General features: G+C 55.7%; 1 protein-coding gene across 3 annotated transcripts in view; it reads left to right on the top strand.

The window, feature by feature from the left end:
• SLC23A2 (solute carrier family 23 member 2) overlaps nt 1–23,310 on the top strand; it is a 126,859-nt gene that overhangs the window by 86,120 nt on the left and 17,429 nt on the right. For all 3 annotated transcript variants that reach the window (XM_055129985.1, XM_055129984.1, XM_055129986.1), the window contains 6 exons: nt 2,058–2,174; nt 2,806–2,963; nt 10,396–10,484; nt 11,562–11,632; nt 12,863–13,044; nt 22,408–22,528. In XM_055129985.1, the coding sequence (XP_054985960.1) occupies nt 2,058–2,174; nt 2,806–2,963; nt 10,396–10,484; nt 11,562–11,632; nt 12,863–13,044; nt 22,408–22,528 (738 nt within the window). The remainder of the gene's footprint in view (nt 1–2,057; nt 2,175–2,805; nt 2,964–10,395; nt 10,485–11,561; nt 11,633–12,862; nt 13,045–22,407; nt 22,529–23,310) is intronic.

Raw genomic sequence — 23,310 nt, 5'->3', positions numbered from 1 at the left:
TTCACTGGCTTTTCCCAGTGGATATGTGTGGATAAAACGAGCCATTTCCCAAACAAGAGCGTGACCCCTCGGAGTGTGACGTCTAGGCTTTGGGGCCCGGTTGCTCTCAGTAGCCCTTTAGGTAGCTGTGGCTGAGCACCTGTGGCTGAGCACCCGTCACTGCCCCCCCCTCCAGACGCCGGCTCTCCCCAGGTCCCCTTGGTAGCCCTCGTTAGGGTAAACTATTGAGGGCATCCCCGGTCGTCAGGCAGACAAACACAGGAACTCCAGCTATCGCCGGGGTGCTGGGCCAGTGCCAGTCCCTTCTATATTTCTTTAAAAAATAAAAAAAGAAAAAGTAGGGTTTGAACATCCCAGATCAGTTGAGTTAAGCCTTTGTTGCATATCCCCGTACATCCAACTTCCCACACACGTGGATTTCTTTAACCAATGAAATTTAAAAAGACACACAGCCCCTCTTAATGCATTCGGCGGCACCGAAGTGTACAAATAGCCGTCGTTTGAGCGGAAGGAAAAGTTCTCCAAAGGTCACATCCAGCCTCCATTTGGATTAGCTCAAATGTCTCTTACATCAGACGTCTGTTTACCTTTCGGCTGTAGCAGGTGAGGCCGACCCGCTTCCTCTCCTTTGTCTGAAGCCTTTGTTCCCACACCCCCAGTTCTCTCGCCCAGGGAAAACTGAGCGACAGTTCCCTGGAACAGCGTCTTCCCCTGTCCCAGAGGGAAGCTTGAACCGGGCTGAAGATGACCAAGGGCCTGTATTTGCTTATCTATATTGTGGAATATCTTTAAATTTCGTTTCCTGTAAGGTACTGAGCTAGGTTATAGAACTCAGTTTTGTTTTTTTTTTTTTAAGTGAACAGTCACCAGATCCTTAGATCCCAGAGCAGTCTTCTGGCTCCTCGGAGGAGCTGAGAGTCACCTTCAATATTTTTCCATTTGGCCCAAATGCCGGATGAGTTCAGAGGGGCTGCCGAAGCTGGACGTGTCTAGACTGTAATCTGAAATGTCGGGCGGTTTGGAGGATTCTGGCTGAAGAGGGCACTCCACACATAACACTTTTGAGCTTATGTTTGTAATTTGCCCAGAGAGGTAGTTCAGCGGGGTGAGCCCACGCTCTGGGCTCTGTCTCCGGCACCCACAGGGTCTCCTGGCACAGTTGGGTGCATTGTCTGTTTTTGCAGCCACACCCAGCAGTGCTCAGGGGTAGCTCCTGGCTCTGCATTCTGGAATTACTCTCGGTGAGGCTTGGGGGACCCTATGGGATGCGGGGGATCGAACCTGGGTCCGCTGTGTGCAAGGCAAGCACCCTCCCTGCTGTATTGTTGCTTCGAGGCCCCCCCCCAGCACAGTGGGGGGGGCACCCTCTAGGAGCAACTCCCCAGTGGATGTCAGATGAGGTCCCGATGTGACGAGGGGCAGGGAGGGGACGGAGGGGACACAGCCCCGGGTTCAAGCCCTGACACCACCTGGGATGACCCCAGAGGAAACAGACTGTAGTTGCCGTGTCGTGGGGTGTGGGTAGGGGCAGAAAAACATGTCCTGGAAGTATCAATCCTAAAGCGCTTGGGCCTGTCTGCGTGGTTAGGATAATCTCTCTGCTTTGGAACCCGCCGCCTTCCCGCATCACCTGTCTGAGCCGCAGTTCGGCGGGAGAGCCCAGCGTCACTCCCGGGCACAGAGAGGGGTGGCTCCGTGCGGAGACGAGCTCAGGGCTGTAGACTGGGGTTCTGGTGGAGGCAGTTTGCATTTTCTAGCCTGGCTTCAGCTTGCACCCCTGGCCCCGTCCAAGTCTCTCGGTGAGCTCACCTTGGGGACCCCCTCTCTTCATGCCAGAGGTGTGGTCCCCGGGGTGTGAAGTGCCCAGCAAGGCCGGGTGCTCTTCAGGGAGTCCCTGGCCCCCAGATTCTAATGCTAGACCCCCGACCCCCTTTCTGGCGCTGGCGTGCTGAGCGTCTTGTCTGCCATGTCAAGAGCACTGGGCGATGGGTTCCCGGGCATGGGGCTGAGCGTGCCTCGAGCTGACTTGCGCCTCCTCTTCTCCACCTCGCCTGCAGAGCTCCCTGGCCGAGACCCTGGACAGCACCGGCAGCCTGGACCCCCAGCGCTCGGACATGATCTACACCATAGAAGATGTCCCGCCCTGGTACCTGTGCATTTTTCTGGGGCTGCAGGTAAGGTGGCTGCCTTGGGGCTGTGGGGAACAACCAGTAGGTGCTTCTGACGTCATAATTTCGGAAAATTCAATTTTGACTTCTGGGGGGAAAAAAAATACACTGACCGCTTCACCGTCTGCCACTCTCCAGAATGATCATTGGGGATTGATGCTGGCGAAAGGAAGGAGCAGACCGTAGTAGCAGGTTGAGAACTCAGTGAGAGAAGGAAGATGTGGGGTCAGAGAGAGAATACAGCCGGGAGGGCGCTTGCCTTGCATGCTGCCGGCCCAGGCTCAATCCCCAGCATCCCATATGGTCCCCCCGAGTCCCGCCAGGAGTGGTCCCTGAGCACCGAGCCAGGAGTCATTATGGGTGTGACTCGAAAACCCAGAACCAAATCAAAGAGAATAAGGGAAAGGCCGGTGCTTGTCCCGAGCGGGGATACACCTGTGCGGGCCCCAGGTCCCCGAGCATCACACACAGGTCACAGAGTGAGCGAGTGATCACCAGTGGGAAAACGTGCTGGGGAGAGTGTCGGCGAGGGGAGGGGTGCTGTCCCACGCAGCAGACGTGGGCCCCTTTCACCAGCAGGGCCCTCCCCCAGCCCTCCCTGGTGTGCTGACCCTCGGCTCCCGTCTGTCGCCCGCAGCACTACCTGACCTGCTTCAGCGGCACCATCGCCGTGCCCTTCCTGCTGGCCGACGCCATGTGCGTGGGCTACGACCAGTGGGCCACCAGCCAGCTCATCGGGACCATCTTCTTCTGCGTGGGCATCACCACTCTGCTGCAGACCACCTTCGGGTGCAGGTGAGCGGGGGCGGGCCGTGAGAGACACTGCGGGGTCCATGCCTGGGGAGGGGGTGGGGATCGAGTCTGTCCGGTCCGGGAGGCATTTCCCCCCCTTCAGTGCCGTGCTTTGTCTCTGGGGGCTACACCAGCACTGGTGTGGGGCTCGGGCCGGAAACGACCCCCCCCAAGGCACGTCAGGTTGCTCTTCCTGTAGACCTGGGCTGGGCTCCGGTCCTGCCTCTGAGTCTCTCAGCTCAATTAGCAATGGCGGGGTCGGCGGGGGGGAGGGGGGTTCCCGCCCGCTGGGCTCTCCCCTGACCCTCTGGCTCACCCGCTGCCACCTGCCAGTGCTGTGCTCTGCAGCCACCAGCCTGCCCTGCCCACCCTTCCGGCCCCAACCCCCCCGAGCCTCCCTCACTCGCTGCTCCAGCTCCCATACCCAATCTCGGGCACTGCTTGTCACGTGGCTCTGGCCCTGCTTTGTCCTTGGCTGGCTCCCCCACCCACCGCCTCTGCCTCCAGGGACCCCCTCTCCCTCGCTCACCTGCCCTAGAGCTGATGCATGCTTTCCTGTGGCCCCCTGCGGGCTTGCTTCGCCCTCTCCCTTCCCTCCCTCCTCCCACCGTCAGTCAGCATAACGTCCGTCCGTCTCGGGGGAGAAGCCCCGGCGGGCTTACTGCTCCCGAGTCTTGCCGGGGGTGGGGCAGGGGGGGCAGGAGGGGCTGCTGCCCTGTCGGGGGAGCAGCTGCGCTCTGCTCCCCGGGAGGCTGTGATCCCCCTGCAGTCACAGGTGCGACTCTGACGGAGGGGGGGGTCAGTGTGTCTGGGAAAGCTCTGGGGGCTCCCCCAGGAGCCTCCCCTTGCAGGCGGGCCTGGACCTCTGGAGGAAGCGTCGCTCTGACCCTCCAGCCAGTGCCAGCACCTGTCGCAGGGCGAGCCGGTGGCTGAGAAGTGCTGGGCACGGGGAGTGTCTGCACGGGAGCGCACGGGCCTGACCTCCACCTGCAGAGCATGACAGCAGAGGGGAGGGGGGAAGGGCAGCCCCTCCTTCCTGTAGGGCTGTGGGGGGCCTCGGAGTGGGGTCTGTTGGTGAACGCCTCTCCTGCATGGCGTGGCTGACCTGAACAGCACCGGGAGCGTGGCTGGGGCCCTTTGTCCCTCTGTGTGTGTGGAGCTGGCACATCCGCGGGCACCTTTGCGTGCAGGGCAGAGCTGCAGCGTGCTGGGGGACACCTGGGCCTCCTGTGAGGGGGAGGGGCCAGGGGAGTGGTCCTCCATCCTTGGCATGGTGTGGGTTCCTTCCCACTGTGGCATGGCCAGTTGCTTTGTTGTCCTTGGGGGAAGGGCTTGTGAACGTGTGTGTGTGTGTGTGTGTGTGAGAGAGAGAGAGAGAGAGAGAGAGAGAGAGAGAGAGAGGAGGGAGGGAGGGAGGGAGGGGGACAGTGAGTGTGTGTGCGTGTGCACGAGTGGCAGGGATGGATCCCAGCGTCTCACATGGCAGCGTGCATGTGCGTGTGTGTGGTGCATGCATGTTTCTGTCTTGGGACCCGTGTTCCCTGAGGTGGCCGGCAGGGGGCTGTAGGGGTGCCGTGCTGAGGGACTGTGAGGTGTTGACTCAGGAGATCAGCCCCAGGGGCAGGCTCAGGGTCTGGCTGTCGCGTCCTGCCCTCCTGCCGTCCTGCCTGCGCTTTCTGCCCCGTCGGAAGGCTCGTGGCATCCTTCATACTTTCCTAAGCTCAGCGACGGTCTCCCGAGCCACACTGTCCTCTGCGCGGCCTTTTCAGGAGCTGCCTCGAGAGTGAGAGCGACTCTAGGCACCACAGCAGTCACCCGAGAACAGCTGGGGCCGGCAGGATTCCGGGGTGCTGGAGGATCGCAGAGGGGCGGGGCTCGTTTCCATTATCCGGGCTGCTGCGCCCCGCAGGCCCTGTGGGTTCTCGTGCTCCCTTTCACCAGGAGTCTCCCGGCCTAAGAGGTGCCCCTTTGTCTGTGTGCTCTGGGGTGCGTTGGCCTGCCCCTCTCCCTCGGGCTGCACCCCAGCCGTACTCCCGGCTTTGACCTGGGGCCCCCCAGGCCTGTGTCCTCGGCCCTCCTCCCCCCTCAGCGCTCGCTCCCCTGTTCTTTGCTGTCAGCGTGGGCCTCTGGCCACGTCTCCAGAGTGGGGCGTGGAGCTACGCTCCCGCTGGGTGAGTGAGGTCCTGTCGGCGGCCCCGGGGCCCGGGCTGGCTCCTGGGCAGGCTGCGAGCGGGCCGGGCTGGGCCATTGCCCACCTCCACCTTGCTGACGTGCCATCGGGCTGCCAGTGCCTTCAGCCACAGAGACCCACGTCTGGGCAGCCGTCCTGGGCTCCCGAGAGCCCCCTGCACCCCTGCCCGGCTGATGTGACCACAGTGTTGGGGTCTGGGCTGGCCCTGTGGACCCTGCCCCTTCGCTGCCCTCCCCGAGCAGTGGCGGGACAGCCCGGCTCCAGCCCTCTGCTCGGGGTGCCTGCGGGGACCTCGCCCCACTCTCGGGTGCAGGGGAGACGCTTCACGAGTCCTGATTCCCGTCCTTGCGACTGTCCACGCCGAGGCAAGCCCCGCCCCTCTCCCAGCACCTGCGTGTTTCGGTGCTCGGCTCTGTCCCTCTGAGCTCAGGCTTGGGGGCAGCAGTGAGAAGGGCAGGACACACAGAAGCTGTTTGGGCAGGAGGCCCCCCGCACCCCTGCTCCCCTGTGGGGGTCACATAAACCCTTTTGGAAGTTGCAGCCACATTCCGGTTCCCTCCCTAGCCCGAGAGAGGAGCAGTCACCCGGCCTCGCGGCTCCTCTGTGGCCCTGAGGATCTCATCTCCCAAGTGGGTCAAAATGACCTTTATAGCTAGTCCCTGGACTCTGGTCCAGTCAGGTCCACCCGGTGTATTTTGGGGAGGGCAGGGCGGTCTCTGGTCTCCTAGTAACAGGTCCTCCTCCCACCCTCCTTTAGTGAGCACAGCAGGTTGTGATCGGTTGCCCTGTCCTTTGGTTTGATGTCCCGTGGAAAACATGGTTGATGGGTGGGAGGTAGGTAGGGTACAGGGTCTTGCCAGGTGATTGGCAAAGCTGATAGCGGCTTCTTGCTGGCCTGTTACACAGAAGGCTTTTGCTTTCCCCAACATTGTATGTGTGTTTGTTTGTGTGTGTTTGTGGGGGGGGATAATCCTGCACATAAGTTAAGTTTTATCTTATCTTTGTTTATTCAGGGGCCATATCCAGAAGTGCTCAGGGCTGACTCCTGGCTCTGCACTCAGGAATCATTCCTGGTGGGGCTTAGGGGACTGTATGGGATGTCAGGGATCAAACCCAGGTCATCCGTGTGCACGGCATCCTTGCCGTGCTGTCTCGAGCCCCGAACTTGAAGAATTTAGGAGTCTAGGGGCCTAAGCTCGGAGGATGCAGCCCCGCCCCGCTCCCCCGGCCAGCCGTGCCCAGCCCAGGGACTTGGGGAACTTGCGGACTCGTCCTGTTGCCCCGTGCGAGGGTGACAGTTGTCAGACAGTTGAACGGGCGTCTGAGGAGAGAAGGGGGCACTGAGCCCCTCCGTTCACCCATCTCCTCGCTCTGACGGAACGGCGGAGGCAGTGTGGGGGTGCGGGCAGCACAGGAGGCTGCGCCGGGCCAGGGCTGGGACTCCTGGTGGGCGGACGGGCGGGGATGGAGCAGCTGTCCCCAGGGGCGGCGTGGGTGGTTGTGAGTGCCCCCTGGCCACCCTGCCCACCCCGCACCGCCAGGGTGGGGCTCCTTGCAGCCTCTCCCAGGCCCCCGGGAAGTCTCTGGGGGAGGGGGGGGTCTCAGGTGGGCTGCACTCTCCCGAGGCCCTCACTCTCACGCCCCGCCCCAGTGTGTTCACTTATAGTTCCCCTCGGATTGCCCTGCTCGCGTGTTCCCCATGCTCCGAGTCCCTCATCATCCTCTTGCCCCCACCAGCTCTGCCCCTGCACAAGCCATGGGTTTGGTGGCCGTGGGGGGGCTGGCTCTGAGGGCTTCGCACAGGCTTCGCACACCAGAGGCCCTGCCCCCCCCCACCCCCCAATCTCTGACACAGGTGCCGCCTGGTCTCCCGAGCACCACCAGGCGTCAGCACAGAGCCGGGAGTAGGTTTGGCCCCTCCGAACCCCCACGTGCCCTCAGTGTCCCCTAAGGACGACACGTGCGGTACGGGGACAGCAGCTCTCCGCAGGAAGACCTGAGTCACACCCCTGGTGCTCGGGATCATACGGGATGCTGGGCATTAAACCGGGTCAGCCACGTGCCAGGCAAGTGGGGCTCTGCCTACTGTACCCTCCTGTGTCACCTCCCAAAGATCCACGTCCGAAAGCCACTGCAGCCGTGGCTGGTTTCAGCCCCAGCGTTCAGGCATCGAAGCTGACATTCCCATCTCAGCGTTACGTGTTTGAGGCTCTCGGACCCATCCTGGGGGCGACTGCCCTGTTGGACGAGGGGACACAGCCGCCTGCAGCCGCCCTGGGGGTTCATGGCTCGGAGAGGAGGCGCCGCTGCCCTGAGCTGCCCGCGGCAGCCCCCCTCCACCACGCCCTCCCCGGCTCTCGGAACAGTCTGCGTCACTTGGGTGTCTGCCAGGAAGAGTACCAGGAACTCAGGAGATGGAGGTTACGTGTGCCTCAGGCTAAGCTTATGCGGAATCTGCTCGGAATGCGTTAGGGATCCGAGCTAGGAGTCCTGAAATCTAAGTATAGAACAGCAGTGGGTTCCTTGGGAACTCACACGCGATCAGGGGCTCAAGGAGTCATGGAAGGAGAATAAGTTGGATAATATTAAGGGTTAAGACGTAAATTTGATGTTAATATTGTGAAGCATCCTACAAGCCGATAGTCTTGCAGATGGTGTATCACATGCCCAGTACCACTAACGTAGAAAGGAAAGAACTCTTAGGAAGATAAATCACTGTATCGCTGTCATCCTGTCACTCGTTGGTTTGCTCGAGCGGGCACCAGTAACATCTCCATTGTGAGACTTGTTGTTACTGTTTGTGGCATATCAGATACGCCACAGGTAGCTTGCCAGGCTCTGCCGTGCAGGCAGGATACTCTCGGTAGCTTGCCGGACTCTCTGAGAGGGGCGGAGGAATCGAACCCCGGTCGGCTGCGTGCAAGGCAAACGCCCTACCTGCTGTGCTATCGCTCCAGCCCGGAAAGATAATTACCAAAGAAAATCACATAGAGGAAAAAAACAGAGCATGAGCTGACACCAGCATCACACAGCCGTCCCTCACCAGGCGAGAGGCTCCTCCAGCCGTCTGCTGGTAGAGAACCACGAGCCACAGCTCCCGAGCACCTGGGCTCGCCCTTCAGTCTAGCTGACACGCAGCCTCTGTCGCCGGCACTGTGCTGGCCGGAGCTGGGAGAACACACATCCATGTGGTTGCTCCTCTGGGCCACGTGTGGCGGTGCTCAGGGCTCACTCCTGGCTCTGCACTCAGAGATGACTCCCGAGGGTTTGGGGGACCACATGCGGTGCTGGGGACCGGGCCTGGTGGGCCGCATACAAGGTAAGCGCCCTCCTGGCTCTGATATTACTCTGGCCCTCCCCACATGGTTTTTCTCTTTCCTTTTCAAATGCATAGTGATGTTGTATGCGTAGCGTCCGTAGTGCGAGCATAGCTTTTCACATGTACCGGGAAACCCCAAAACCGTATCCTGCTTCATTGCGGTGGTTTGAAATGGAGCCCACATGGTCTTCGAGGTGCCTTGGCACAGAAGGCCCACGGCGCCGTCGCAGTCTCGGTGTGATCCTGGGTCTGTGCTGGGTGCCGTGACGAGATGGGGTAGACTGACACGGCCATAGGCCTCTAGGCTGGCACAGGTGAGTGTAGCTGTTGGAGATCCGGGTCCTCGGTGCCGTCCAGATTGAGGAGCCACGGAGACAGGGAAGAAAAACACACCGGGTTGGACTGGAGGTGTCCCGAAGACCCTGCGATTGACAAAGAGCCCACGAAGGTGCTCATACCCGGCTTTCTCCGGACGCGCTTCCCCGGCGTGAGTCAGGGCGCCTGGAGATGGGCTGGCGCCAGGGCCGGGGCCGGGAAAAGTACAAGTCGAGCCAGGAACATCTTGTGCCAGAAAGGCCAGGATGTGGGGGTGGGCGGGGAGAGTTGTAGTCAGAAGCAGCCGGGGGACCTGCCCGAGCAGGCTGCTTTGGGCATGTCGGGGACAACTTAATTATTAAAGAGGAGAGTCATGAATTATAAAACGGAGTCAAAAAAGGAACCCGTGAGTCAGGAAGGACCGGGAGCCTACCAGCGACGTTCAGAAAACGGAAGAGAAACCGAGACGGCTGGCGAAAAAGGAAAGCTGTTCTTTACAGCAGGACGCTAATAATACAGATGGAGTGATAAAATTGGAAAAGGGTAATTTAATAGTCACGCAGCCTGAGAGCCGCACCGCGGAGGCCTACGAGCAGCGAGTGGGGAGAGTGCTTTGCCAGCGCATGGTCTGGGTACTCCTCACCCCAACCAAGCAGCCCCCGGCCACGGGCCCTCTCTGGGGGGTGGGGGGCAGCCCATGCCCCCGCACGATACTGGGCGCGAAGTGCCCCGCCCTCAAGCTTGCTCCTTTTGTCCCACTTGTTGTGGCTGTGAACAGGGCACCCAGACCCAGCGTAGGAATTTAGCTCAGACAGGCACAGTTATAGACAGGTAAACTGCACCCGCTCTGGAGAACAGAGAAGCAGGATTTGGGACCCGTGGCTCCGGGCAGAGCACATGCCCTGTGTCTGATTCCTAGCACTCATCCTCCCCCATGCCCCCAAACAATTTTAACTGAATTTCAAAATTGACTTCTCCGTTATTCAGGGCGGTTGCAGTTTACCTTTCTCTCCCTGCACCTGTCTGGCCAGCAGGCTGGGGGTGTAGCTCAGAGGTGGCATCCTTGCCTTGCCTGCGTAAGGTCCAGCGTTTCCTCCCCGGCACCAGGGGGGAAAGAAGAAAATACCTGTTCTGGGTAGGATTTAGCAGGATGTTACGCTGTTTTGTAACTCGTCCTTTTCGTGACAGATCTGGGTTACTAACATGATTCTGATGCTGCCTCCGCTCTGATTTAGGGCAGGTCGTGGCCTACGATGGAATTACGGGGAGATGTCTTCGGGGGCGTGACTGGGAGTCTGCGGCAGGGAGGGGCCGTGGGGGGCAGGCTGGTGGTCAGCGAGCGCTCGCACACCAGGGACTGCCAGGGAGCTCAGAAATGCAGCAGGAGATGCCCACCGTCTCCACCCCAAAGGGCAAGGCCAGGGGCGGGGGGGCGGTGCCGAGCTCAGGGCTGTCAGGGAGAGCAGCCGAGGGGGGAAGGCACGAGGTCCGGCCTGCATGGCCCCGGGCCTGTGTGCTGTGTGTCCGGGGAAGGACTGGTACGCTGTCGAAGCGAACTGCCCCAGCAGTTCCCAGTGCCGTGATCATGGTTTTGGTCTCCTTTCTTTTAGGTTACCCCTGTTTCAGGCCAGTGCCTTTGCATTTCTGGCCCCTGCTCGAGCCATCCTGTCTTTAGATAAATGGAAATGTAACACCACAGGTAATTGCAGTTATTTCCACCTATGTCATGGGGGACCGTGATCGCAGGCTGTGCAAGGGAGGCTCTGCCCGCCCTTGGCGCTGGCAGTGAGGCCTTTGTGGGCCCAGGCAGGGGACACAGGACCCCAGCAGACGGCCTGGACCGCTCCAGTGTGGGGGCCGTCTCGCTCGCTCTCTGTCTCTCTCCCTCTCTCTCCTCCCCCTCCCCTCTCTTCCCACTTGTTTGTTCCTCACCCCAGAGCCATTGAGAATCAGAAATGACCTCATTTTCTTTATGCTAATGAAATGGATGAATATAGGAGTGGAACAGAAGAATATCTGGTTTGTTTTTTTTTTCCTTCACCTTTTTCTCAGTAGATTCTAGAGCCACCCTAATTCTCCGTGCTTTGTGAGCATCCTTCTTGGAACTATCCATCTCTGCTTTTTTTTTTTTCATAAAAAAAAATGGATCTGACTGCTTTGGTTTCCTGTAAATGATCCTCACCCCTTCCCATCCTCCTCCCACCACGGGGGGATTGCAGACATCCTTAAGTGACCCCAGCAAGGTCAGGAAAAGATCAGAGAGGTGATTGGGGAATTTCAAGTTCTGATCTTGAACTCGGTAGAACACTGCTCATTTTGAGGTTTCAGGAGCAAAATTTTCCAGCCCTTTTTGCTTTCCATGCTCCTGGGAGCCCCTTTGCGGCTGATTTGATTTAGGCGCTGGCACGGACCTGCTGTCTGACCTCCTCTCTCCCCTCGGCCAGGCAGCCTCCCTGCGGGGTGTCAGAGCCGCCAAGGCTGGTCAGTGAGGCCGGCACGGCCGGGAGCAGGCCGCTTCCTCACCAGGCTGGCAGCTCTCAGTGGATGAAACGATGCGGTCAGCCTAGCACGGCGGGGGGAGGCAGCGGGGAATCCACCTTTTCTGTCCGGTCAGTCGATGCTTTTGTAACTCAGACTCGGGGACGGGTATCTCCCCACCTACACAACAGGGAGGCAGTCGGGAAGAGTAAACAGAATCTCTCCAGTTGAGACACAGGGGCATCATTCCAGGGAAAATAAAATTTTTTTTGTGTGTGTCTTTGTTTTTGTTTTCAAGATGTTTCAGTGGTCAACGGGACAGCGGAACTGTTGCACACAGAACACATCTGGTACCCCCGGATCCGAGAGGTAAGGGAGGAGCACTGTCTGCTCATGCCGCCTTGGTGGTGTTCTCTGGGGCACCGGGGTGGGGGGCACGCAGCATACCAGGGCCTCCTCCCCCACCCCCTTCTTCGTATTGCTTCTCAGCGTTTGCGATGGTTGTGCCCGAGACTGTGTGTGCAGTTACGTGGGCTAAAGAGTCTTTCCAGCCCCGGACACACACACTTCACTAGTCACGCAAGAAAGCAGTGCCGTCCCAAGAAGTTAAGATGCAGAGCTGCTCGGTGTATCGGCCTACACATAGATCGTCCCTGTGCGCGCGTGCGCGCGCGCGCGCACACACACACACACACACACACACACACACTCACACTCACACTCACGCACACACCCACACACACTCCCACACACACTCCCACGCCCGCCTGAGCAGCCGAGGGCCGGCCAAGGCTCCCCCAGAACCCTGGGAGGCCGATAGGAGGGGTGGAGCCAATAGCCGCGCCCTGGGAGAGGACACGGAGTGCGAGTCCCCAGGCAGGAGAACGGTGACACTTCATTCACCTCTTCTAAAGCCTGTTACCATTCACCGATTCGTTCAGGATTTGTTCAGGATTAGTGCAGACAGGCCCTTTCTGTAAATTCAGCCACCTCCCCGTACTTGACAGTTCTCTTTTGTTTTTATCAGTAACACTTTCTGTTTCAAAATGATTTTGTTTTGTTTTCTGGACCATGCCTGGCAGTGCTTGGGGGATCGTGTTTCGCCGGGGATGGAACCTCAGTGGAACGCTGGTGTTCCAAACCCTGGTGAGCGGTCTCTCTGCTCCCGGAATACTGTCCCCGAGAGCCCCTTCTGGGACACTCACCTTGAAGACTCTTCTTTGCTCTCTGAGATTCTGTACTGAAAACCAGTGATTGATTTTAGTTTTTGTTTTTCTTTTTTAATTGAAGTGAAGGCAGTGCACTGCAGCAGCTCTCTCGGGCTGGTCTTGAACGATGGCTTTTTGTTAGAACATGAAAACGACGTACCTTCTCAGTGGAAACCACGAACTGGCTCTGTGTCCACGGCGCCATTCTGTGCGGCCTGATTCAGGCTTGAGCCAGGTTTCCCGTGGGGTCCCTGGACGTCTCCCAGCTCTGTGTGGTGCACTGTTGTTTCTGGGTGCCTTGCAGAGTTGTCAGCTCTGGTCGCAGGTGGCGTTTGGGCTGTTTGGTTGGTTCCGTAGCCGCCTACTCCCTGTCTGCACCCTCCCATTGCAGATCCAGGGGGCCATCATCATGTCCTCGTTGATCGAAGTGGTCATCGGCCTCCTTGGCCTGCCTGGCGCTCTGCTGAAGTACATCGGACCCCTGACCATCACGCCCACGGTGGCCCTCATTGGCCTCTCAGGTTTCCAGGCAGCGGGAGAACGAGCCGGCAAGCACTGGGGCATCGCCATGCTGTGAGTGTTCCAGAAAACCCTTCTTCCTGCTGCGGCGCTGTCTCCGCATTCACACAGACCTTGGTGTATGTGTGTGTGTGTGTGTGTGTGTGTGTGTGTTTGGGTGGACAGTTGATTGTGTGTGTGTGTGTGTGTGTGTGAGTTGGGATGGACAGTTGATTATATATGTGTGTGTGTGTGTGTGTGTGTGAGTTGGGGTGGACAGTTGATTATATGTGTGTGTGTGTGTGTGTGTGTGTGTAAGTTGGAGTGGACAGTTGCTCGTGTGTGTGTGTGTGTGTGTGTGTGTGTGTGTGTGTGTGTGTGTGTTGTGGTGGACAGATGGTCACACCCGAAGGTACTCAGAGTTTTCTCCTGGCAGTGCTGAGGGCACCATATCGGTTCTGGGGCTTGAACCTGGCTCAGCTGCATGTAAGGCCCCTGTGCTATCTCTCTGGCCTCTCCTCCTTTTAAATTTCCTTAAACTAAGAGTAGTCTGATGCTTCAAACTTGATTTGCTTTATGCCAGAAGTTACAAACAGGTTTCATATGTAACCTCAGAGGTGTGTACCGTGCAGACTAGGTGTGACTGAGCTGCAAGTGATGAAGGAAAGTCGGAAGGGAAGTTTCTAAAGTTTTAAACTTGGAGAAAAGGGGATGCAGCGACGGAGAACGGCTCCTGGTGTAGTCATGCCAAGTGTCTCATGCTTGAGCTGAAATTCCTCTTATGTGAAACTCAGAAGTACTTGCTGGCTGACAGGAGGCGGAAGTACTGCTGGTGTGTCTCAGCACCAGAGAAGACCCAGGTCCCGGAGCTGTATAAGCTGTATAAGTGGTGGACTCCTGCTGGTCACTGTGGCCTCCTCTAACCCGTGGTTAATTTATGGTTCTAACAGTGTCACCCCTTAAGTCTCATTGATTGCACCAGTGCAAGTTGGAGTTGGATCGAGCCCACATGTTCTTGGCATGCATGACTCACATACATGGAGCAATGGGCCTGACACCTGGGGACTTGACAGACAGGAGCAAGACAAGAGGGCCTGCGCTTGCTTTCGCTTGTTCTGTCAGAGATTCTGCAGTCGTTCCCAAATAGGCTGAACTCTGAGGCCATGCGTCGGTATGGGTAAAGTATAATCTCCATTTAGTGCTAAGGAGGTATAGTTAGTTGCTTGGGTCACACAGGAGATCAGTGGCCAGGGACTTTTCAAAATTCAAATATTGTCACTAGGCCCGTAACAGGGTTTTTTTTTTTTTTTTTATAATTGTGATCAATCCAGCATTACAAAATACGAATGCATATGGCAATGTCCAACATTGTTCTTAATTTCCTCATCTCGTCAAAGGTTGATCAGTATTCTTCACTTCAGGATAGGGGCGTATGTGTCATATATATTATTTTATAAAGTTCATTTAGTGAAGTGAAGTAGTTTTTAGGATAGAGATACTATTTTAAAAAGCATTCTGTAAAATTGACAGAAGGGCACCACCAAGAGTGGAGCCTGCGGCTTAGTTTGACTCAGCACAGGAAACCTCACCCGGCCCGGACACGGACAGGATTGACAGATTGATAGCATCTTTCTCCATTCCATGGGTGGTGGTGCATGGCTGTTCTTAGTTGGTAGAACGATTTGTCTGGTTAGTTGGACTGGAGCGACAGCACAGCGGATAGGGTGTTTGCCTTGCACGCGGCCGACCCGGGTTCGATTTCTCTGTTCCCCTTGGAGAGTCCCCGGCAAGCTACCGAGAGTATCCCGCCCACACGGCAGAGCCTGGCAAGCTCCTCGTGGTGTATTCAATATGTCAAAAGCAGTAACAAGTCTTGGGGCCGGAGCGATAGCACAGCGGGTAGGGCGTTTGCCTTGCACGCGGCCGACCCGGGTTCGATCCCCGGCATCCCATATGGTCGCCCAAGCACTGCCGGGAGTAATTCCTGAGTGCAAAGCCAGGAGTAACCCCTGAGCATTGCTGGATGTGACCCAAAAAGCAAAAAAAAAAAAAAAAAAAGCAGTAACAAGTCTCATAATGATCATTACTGGTGCCCGCTCGAGCAAATCAATGAACAACGGGATGACAGTGCTACTGTAAAATTTAAATGAATGGGTGAACAAAACTCCCAAATAGCTTTAAAAACTTAAAAAAAAAAATTAGTGTTATATAAATAGCTGATAGAGAGATAGCCCATAGAGAGGAATTGGAAACTTCACACGTCCTGATAATTTAGAAAATTTGGTGATAGCAGCACTTCATCATAATAACAGCAGCTCTAGAGAAAGTGCATAATGTAAAAGACGAACCTTAAAGGATTTATCTCTAAAGATGAGAAAAATTATGTAAAAAAATTCATCTTCATAAAAGCAGGGGAATGAAGTAACAAAGATACAAAAAATTAAACAGTCGAAAGCGCTAAACCCTAGAGACGGTCCTTTGGGAAATAGCACGTGGACAAACTGGTGAAGTGAATAATTACGTAAAAGGGAAATGCGTGCTGACGACGGGCTAAGCCTGCAAGCCGCAGTACATCCGTGAGAGGGCAGGGGAGAGAGTGCAGGCAGGGCGCCTGCCTGCATGCAGCCGACTCGGGTTCGATCCCTGGTGTGGCGTCTGGTCTCCTGAGTACCCCAGGTGGGATCCCCGAGGACTGCTGGATGTGGTCCCCCACCCAAAAGAAATAAGGTGCTTTTCGAGACAGTTAATAACTAAAATAGGCTCTCGCTCATCCGGGTCTTAAACCTTGGGGCTCCTCAGAATGTGGTTCTTAACTCTACGCGTGAAGAATGACACTCATACACCCCCCATCCATGGTTTCGTACCCCTTTGGCCCTGTGTGGGATCATTTTAAATGCGAGGAGTCATTTTAATACACATTTTTAAATGATTTTTTTTTTTAATCAGTAAATGCTCAATTTACATATCCCGGGTCACAGCAAACTTTCTCGAGTAAAACGGGATCATAAGTGGAAGAGGTGAATAAGGGTCACTCTTGGCTTCGACAAAGTCCCACATTGCCTTAGCCCTGACCCCTGAACTCTGACCCCAACCCACTCCACACTCCTAGCCAAGAGGAGTTCTTACGTGCAGGAGAAAAACACGAAACTTCTTTTCTTTTCTTTTTTTTTGGGGGCAGGGGGTGGTCACACCTGGGGATGCTCAGGGATTATTCCTGGCTCTGCACTCAGGAATTACTCCTGGCAGTGCTCAGGGTACCATATAGGATGCTGGGAATCAGACCCAGGTCAGCCACATGCAAGGCAAATGCCCTACCTGCTGTGTTATCACTGCGGCCCCAGCACTAAACTTCTGACTCCCTCTGTGCCTCCTGCCTGTAAATGACATGACTGGACTCCTTGGTTCTTGCCTTTCCCTCACTCCCTGTCACCAGCCTGACCTTCTGTCTCCCTGTAAAATAATAAGAATTATATCAGAAAGGACAGGAGAAGGGAGTGGTGTCTTGCTTTTCCAATAATTAAAACACATCTCAGAGCTTAGTAACAAAATATCCCTTCCCTGCTCTGGCCCTTGGATTTGCTTTCTGTGCATCAGAAATGAGATGAACGAGAAGATATTTTGAGAGAGACAGGTCACAGTAACAGTAACCTTTTATTTTTTTTCAGTGTTTGCTTATTTATGGTGTTTTTTTTTTTTTTTTTTTTGCTTTTTGGGGTCACACCCAGCGATGCTCAGGGGTTACTCCTGGTTTTGCACTCAGGAATTACTCCTGGCAGTGCTTGGGGGACCATATGGGATGCCGGGGATCGAACCCGGGTCGGCCGCATGCAAGGCAAACAAACGCCCTACCCTCTGTGCTATCGCTCCGGCCCCCTGCTTATTTATGTTTTGCTTTTTTGGGTCACCATTAACTCCTGACTCTGAACTTAGGAATCACTCCTGGCAGTGCTCAGGGGGACCATATGGGATGCTGGGAATCAAACCCAGGTCAGCTGCGTGCAAGGCAAACGCCCTGCCCACTCTACTGTGGCTTCAGCCCCCCACAGTGACTCTTATCACAGTGTGTTGGTATTGCTGTAGCTTGTTACATCTCACTGTCCCTAATGCTTCACCTGCACTTTATTGTGGGTCTGTGTGAGGCCAGACCGTATGTCTGTAGGCTTGTTCCTGTGCGTGGTATCAGGCCTCGCCTGGCCTGGGACTCTGTGTTCCTTGGACTGTGATCTTGTGGCAACAGCAAACATTGGTGGAGCTGAAACAGGAGGAATGGAGATGGAACCAAGGGGGAAACGTGTGGAAACACACTTGGAATCAGTGGGGAAGACAGAATTGTTGGCAGGTTTTTGGTTTTTGTTTGGCTGGTTTGGGGCCAACCCAAATACAATACTCAGGGCTTACTCCTGGTTCCGTGCTCAGGGAGCGTTCCTGGCAGGACTCACGGGACCATATGGGGTTCTGGGCAGCAAACACGGCTGGGTACGAGGCAGACACCCTACTCACTGCACTGTCTCTCCAGCCTGAGGGTAAATTGTACAGGGAAAATGGAAGGGAACCTTCAGTAAGTATTTTAGGGGGGAAATTAGATGTCTATAAAATTACATTGTTGTGAGCCAAAGATCTTCATATGTAACTTAAAGGCATAATATGGGTAGGAGATAACCTAAATATTCATGGCATGGGGGAAGATCTTATTGAAAAGAAGATGGATGCATTTTATTCTATTTTATTTTATTTTATTCACATTCTATTTTATTTTATTTTATTCACATTTTATTTTATTCACTTTGACTCACCTCAAAGACCAATTGAGATTCAATTATGAATGAATACAGGAAAATATTTCCAGCAAATTGCACAAATGAGGCTAATACCCCTAATTCATAGTTTTACTGGTCGAGGAAGGAGTCCCAGTGGGGTCCTTAATGGAGGATGTGATGTGAGGCGACATAGGCGCTTTTGTTGGTGACGGGCTTGAATGAACCGCCTCTGCCGCAGCGTACTCGAATGCTCCTAGCAGCACGCTAAGTTACACAGAGGCAGATCTTAGGCCACTCCAGCAGAAGCAGCGCTGGGGACGGGGGGTGTCCCCTCCACAGCCGGCACCACACAGGTGTCCTCAGTGGAAACTTTCCTGAAGATTTTTCTCTTTCATTTTTGGGACCACTCCCAGCGGTGCTCTGGGCTTACTCCTGGCTCTGCTCTTGGGGCTCACTCCTGGCAGGGCTCTGGGGACCTTTTGGGTTGCAAGGGGATGCGGGGGCAAGTCCAGGTCACCGTGTACAGGTGTCCTCCCTGCTCTTCTTTCTCTCCGGTCCTTTGGTTTATTTTTCCTACAGGTAATTTCACTTAGAGAGTAGCTAATAAGCCTCCTGGCACTTGTCATCGCCAGTTAAGTAGCTTCATTTTGGGCCAGAGCCATAGTACAGAGGGTAGGGCGAATGTCTTGCACGAAGCTGTCCTGGGTTTGATTCCTGGCATCCCATATAGTCCCCCGAGCACTCCAGGAGTAATTCCTGAGTGCAGTGCCAGAAGTAACCCCTGAAAATTGCTGGGTGTGACTCCCAAGAAAATACACACACACACACACACACACAAAGAATCTCCACCTCATTGACGTTTTAGTCATTTGAAGTTTCCTAGTCATCAGACAGGAAAAAAAAATTTTTTTTTTAAATAGAAGATATTTATTTATTTATTTTCAGACAGGAACATTTAAAATGAAGTTCGGCATTTGACCAAGCTCACCTCCATGCCCCCAAACCTGCTCATGAATAACTAGTGAAAATTTAGTCTTTGTCATGCCTCGTTTTCTGCTCACTTATGCTGAGGTAGAAACATGCGTGTGTGTGAAAAGCTCTACCATCATGTCCTCCCACTGATTAAGAGGTAGTTTGCTGAGTCTTGCACGGCTGATGAGGCGTGCGAGCCGTTACAAAGACTCACCGTGGCGAATAGTCCTGAACTGCGGATCCTGGAGTACAGCTCGGACATTGAACGCCACCATCGACGACACTGGTCCAAGTGTCAGAGCTCTAAAGTCTCCCTGAGGGACCCGCGAGGGCAGGAGGCCGTGGGGTGTCCACCCCAAGGAAGTAATGCAGCCCCCCCCCCCCGGCTCATGTTGCGCTGCTTCTGAGCGCGTGGCTGGCTGGGAAGCAGGCCGGGCTGGGCGACTCCGGTTGGGGCCAGAGGCTGGGCTGTTCACACGCCCAGCGCCCGCAGCCCCGCCCTGTGCCCGGCCCCAGCAGCACGTCCCAGGCGGGACTGGAACCTGGTGGGGTCCATCAGCAGAGCTCTTCCCGCCTTCCTGCCCTTTGTCTTCTCCTCCTGCTTCTTTTTTTTCTCTCTCTATTTTGGCATCTGTTGCCTGCACACTCTTGGTAAAGCTAAAGGAAGATCAGCATGTGGAGGGAGGGAGAGAGAGAGGGAGAGAATGCATGTGCGTGTGTGTGTGCGCATGCGTACATGCATGGATGTGCAGGAGGAGTTGATAGCCCCCTGGGTCTCAGGACTCTGGGCTCAGAGCACTGTCTCCTCTCAGCTTGGCCAGACACAAGCCCCTCAACCCGGCCTCCGCTCCTCCGTGTGTGGGTGGAGGCCGCCTGCCCCACAGGTGTGTTTGAGGATAAGAGTAGAGGGAAAATAGTATCCTCTGCGCAGTTCCTCCCACCGCCTTGGAAGGAGCTGGGTGTCGGGGTCACCTGCCCGGAGCCTGCTCTCAAGTCTCCATCCCCTTCTGAAAGAGCACTGGGGCCCCAGAGGCTCGGAGGGCGGAGCACGTACTCTCCACGCAGGAGGCCTGGCTTTGATCCTGGGCGCTGCACCGTTCTCTCCCCACCAAGTTGGGGGGTACTCCAGTAGCATCGCCAAAGGCAAATACAAAACTGGGCAAAAATGAGCTTAGGAAATACAAGTGACGAGTCAACGAAAGTGAGGACAGGGTGACTTAAGGCTTTAAAAAAAACCAACTTTTATTATTACTGTTAAATAATCACCGTGAAATTGCAGAGCTATTCATACTTGGGTTCCAACACCAGTCCTTTCTCCAGCGGCAGCTTCCTCCGCCCGTGCCCACGGCTCCCCCGCCCCCCGCTTGGCCTCCCACCCGCCTGTCTGCCTCTGTGAGAGGCACTTTTTTTTTTTTTTTTTAAAGTTTTTGTACTGGTTTACAGTACTGTATACTTTTTTTTTTTTTTAATCTCTAATACTTAGAAATAAGCCTACATTTTTATGCAGGATCAAGTATAACATGCACGTGGAGGGTGGGGGTGGGCAGTGGGAAGGATAGCACAGTGGGTAGGCCGCCTTGCGTGCAGTTGACCCGGGCTTGATCCCCAGCACCCCTGTGTCATTCCTGAGCCTGCCAGGAGCGATCCCCGAGTACAGAGCCAGGAGTAAGCGCTGGGCACTGCCGGGGTGGCTAGAAACCAAATCGCACACACGCATGCATGCACGCAGTCCAGGCTCCGTGTCCCTCACTGATGGGTCGCGTCTTTGGCGTGGCGTCACCACTGCCGCGGATGATTGGGGTCGCCGGGGCTCTGTGCCTGCTCGCAGCACCGGGACTGTAGAAGAGAGAACCCCGGAATAGAAGGAGGGAGTCGGGGGCACAGGTAGGATGGCTCCCGTCAGCTGCAGCGGCGCCCACCTGAGCAGGGTGGCGTTGAGGCGGTGGAGCCGCTGCTGCCCCCGCCCCAGCAGGCAGTGCGCGGTGCTGTTCTGAGAGCCCGCGCCACTGCCAGCTCGCCCTCGGGGGAGGAGGACGTGTTGCGTGAGGGGACAGACATGTAGGGTCCTGCTGTGGGGAGGGGGTGGTGTCGAGATGGGAGGGACCCACAAACCAGCTGGGGTTCCCGAGACCCTGATGACCGATGTTGCCCGGGGGTAGAGCCAGCCTTGCCCCGGGCCAGCTGTGGGGTGGGGCGAGCCCTGCCTGGCCTGGCCTGGCCCGACCCGACACCTCAGCTGTTGCTCACAGCAGAGTCTGCTGAGGTGCCGTCGGACCTCTGGAAGCTGTGCCTTTTGTTCACGTCTGTGGTGCTGTAAGTGCCGGGCAGACGCTCCTCTGAGCCACGTGCCGGACCAGGCTCTTGCAAGCCGTTTGCTGTGAACAGAGTTTGCTGATTGCGACTCGGGCCACAGTGGACATAGAAGTAACAAGATGTCTTTTTTGTTTCGTATGGGAGCCACCCCCCGATGGTGCTCAGGCCTCTGTGCTGAGGGATCACTCCAGGCAGGGCTCCGGGCACCCCACGGGGTGCTGTGGCTCGCGTTCAGGTTGGCCACATGCAAGGCCAGCACCCTACCAGCTGTCCTCTGGGGGGGGGGGTTGCCCCCTTGGGGTAGATGCTGAGAAGTGAGCTGCTGGGTGCTGTGGCTCTGGGTGGAGCTGGCGGGGGTCAGGCTGGGCAGCAAAGCCAGAGGGAGGGAGGGACAGTACTGAGTACTCTCTCACTCGTGGGAGGTAAAGAAACACGGTCAGAGGAAACAGGCAAACCGAAGGCAGCCCAGCCCTAGAGCAGCTCGACACGGCGGGGGGCGTCAGGTGGAACATTGTGGGCGTGGAATCCTGTCGCAGACAGTTGCATTGTAAATCTCGGCACCTAAAGTAGTTTTTTTTAAGTCATTTGCACTCACCGTAAGAGAGAAAGGAAGGAAATGATCAGATATGCCACGTGAGGCTTGTGTCGCCTGCATTGTGGTCCCTTCCTGACCTCGGGTCCGAGGGGCTGCTGGTGGCTGCTGTGTCTTCAGGATTTCTCCCCTGCCATGGCCCCGAGTCTGCCTCAGGCTCCTCCCTTGCATGGTGTGATCCTCCCAGAACACCTCCTGGGTCAACAAACGGTTCACACTGTGGCCTCCTGTTGGAGTGCAGGAAACACTCAGAAAGCCTAAATGTTTCTCCAGGGACATGGCCACAGTTCCGGGCTTTCTGAGAGATGACAGTTAAAGAACAAATAAGAGGCTGGAGCTGTTGTACATACAGCGGGTAGGGCGTTTGCCTTGCACGCGGCCGACCCAGGTTCGATTCCCAGCATCCCATATGGACCCCTGAGCACCGCCAGGAGTAATTCCTGAGTACAGAGCCAGGAGTAACCCCTGTGCATTGCCGAGTGTGACCCAAAAAGAGAAAAGCAAATAAAGTTAAAGAGTGCTCGTGGCTTTTCTAGGTACCTGGGTTGGGGTCAGTGTCACCGCTGGAGATCTGCGTGTTGTTTCTAGGTCAGCCGTATTCACAGGGCGGGAGTATAGACTGTAGAGCAGGTCGGGCACTTGTCTTGCATGCGGCCAACCTGGGTCTCATGTGGCTTCCTGAGCACCGCCAGGAGTAGTTCTGGATACAGAGCCAGGAGGAATCCCTGAGCACCACCAAGTGGGCCCTGAAACAAAAAGTGACCGTATCCAGCCTTGAACCCACTGTATTTACTCTCTCCCCAGGACAATTTTCCTAGTATTACTGTTTTCTCAGTATGCCAGAAACGTCAAGTTTCCACTCCCAATCTACAAATCCAAGAAAGGGTGGACCGCCTACAAGCTGCAGCTCTTCAAAATGTTCCCGGTGAGTAGCCACATGGTATTTTCTTTTTGTTTTTTAATTTCTTTTTATTTTTTCAGTTTTATTTTCATAAGGTTGTTCACAGTCATTGATTACATTCAATATTTCAACACCAGTCCCACCACCATTACACCTCTTCCCTCCACCATTATTTCAAATTTTCTCATCACCACTAAAGCCTGCCCCACTGGCAGGTACTAAATAATTTATTCTGTATGGCTTGTTATGAATAGTATAGGACGTATAAAACTTTAAGTAATTGGGGTCCAGAGACATCTCTTTGGCGAGCTGCTGTCTTCCGAGATTCAGTTGTGAGTCTCCGGATCATGGCTGTTACTGGGCTTAAATGGTACCCGGAGGTGTTCAGTTCGTGGGCGTGACAGCCAGGACCCCGGAAGGGGCGGGGAAATGGGGAGGAACAGCCTATTGCCACATTGTATTTCCGACCCCAGCAGAGTTGCCTTGAGTGGCAGTGGCTTCTGCTCAGGTTTCCTCCTGCGCAGGCAGGTAGTGTCTGCACGGGGACCCCAATGGCTGTGACCCTGCAAATGATCACAGACTTGAAGTCTGAAAGTGTGCCGAGTTCCAGTTGCTCGGGCCCTCATCCTGCCTCTGCAGGCGTTGGGACCACTCCACTCTTTCAGCCAGACTGAGGGGTGAGGTGAAGTGGCCAGTGGCCTTCCACTGCCAGTCCTGTCGGCCGGCACTATGTTACAGCCCAGCAAAGACACTTGGACGAGCAAGAGGGAGGAATAGAATTATTGAGCACCGGGGCCGGCCCTGCA

Source organism: Sorex araneus, chromosome 3, assembly GCF_027595985.1.
Source record: "Sorex araneus isolate mSorAra2 chromosome 3, mSorAra2.pri, whole genome shotgun sequence".
Taxonomy (NCBI): Eukaryota; Metazoa; Chordata; class Mammalia; order Eulipotyphla; family Soricidae; genus Sorex; species Sorex araneus.
Note: the sequence above shows the minus strand (reverse complement) of the source record. Positions and strands in the feature narration are given on the sequence as shown.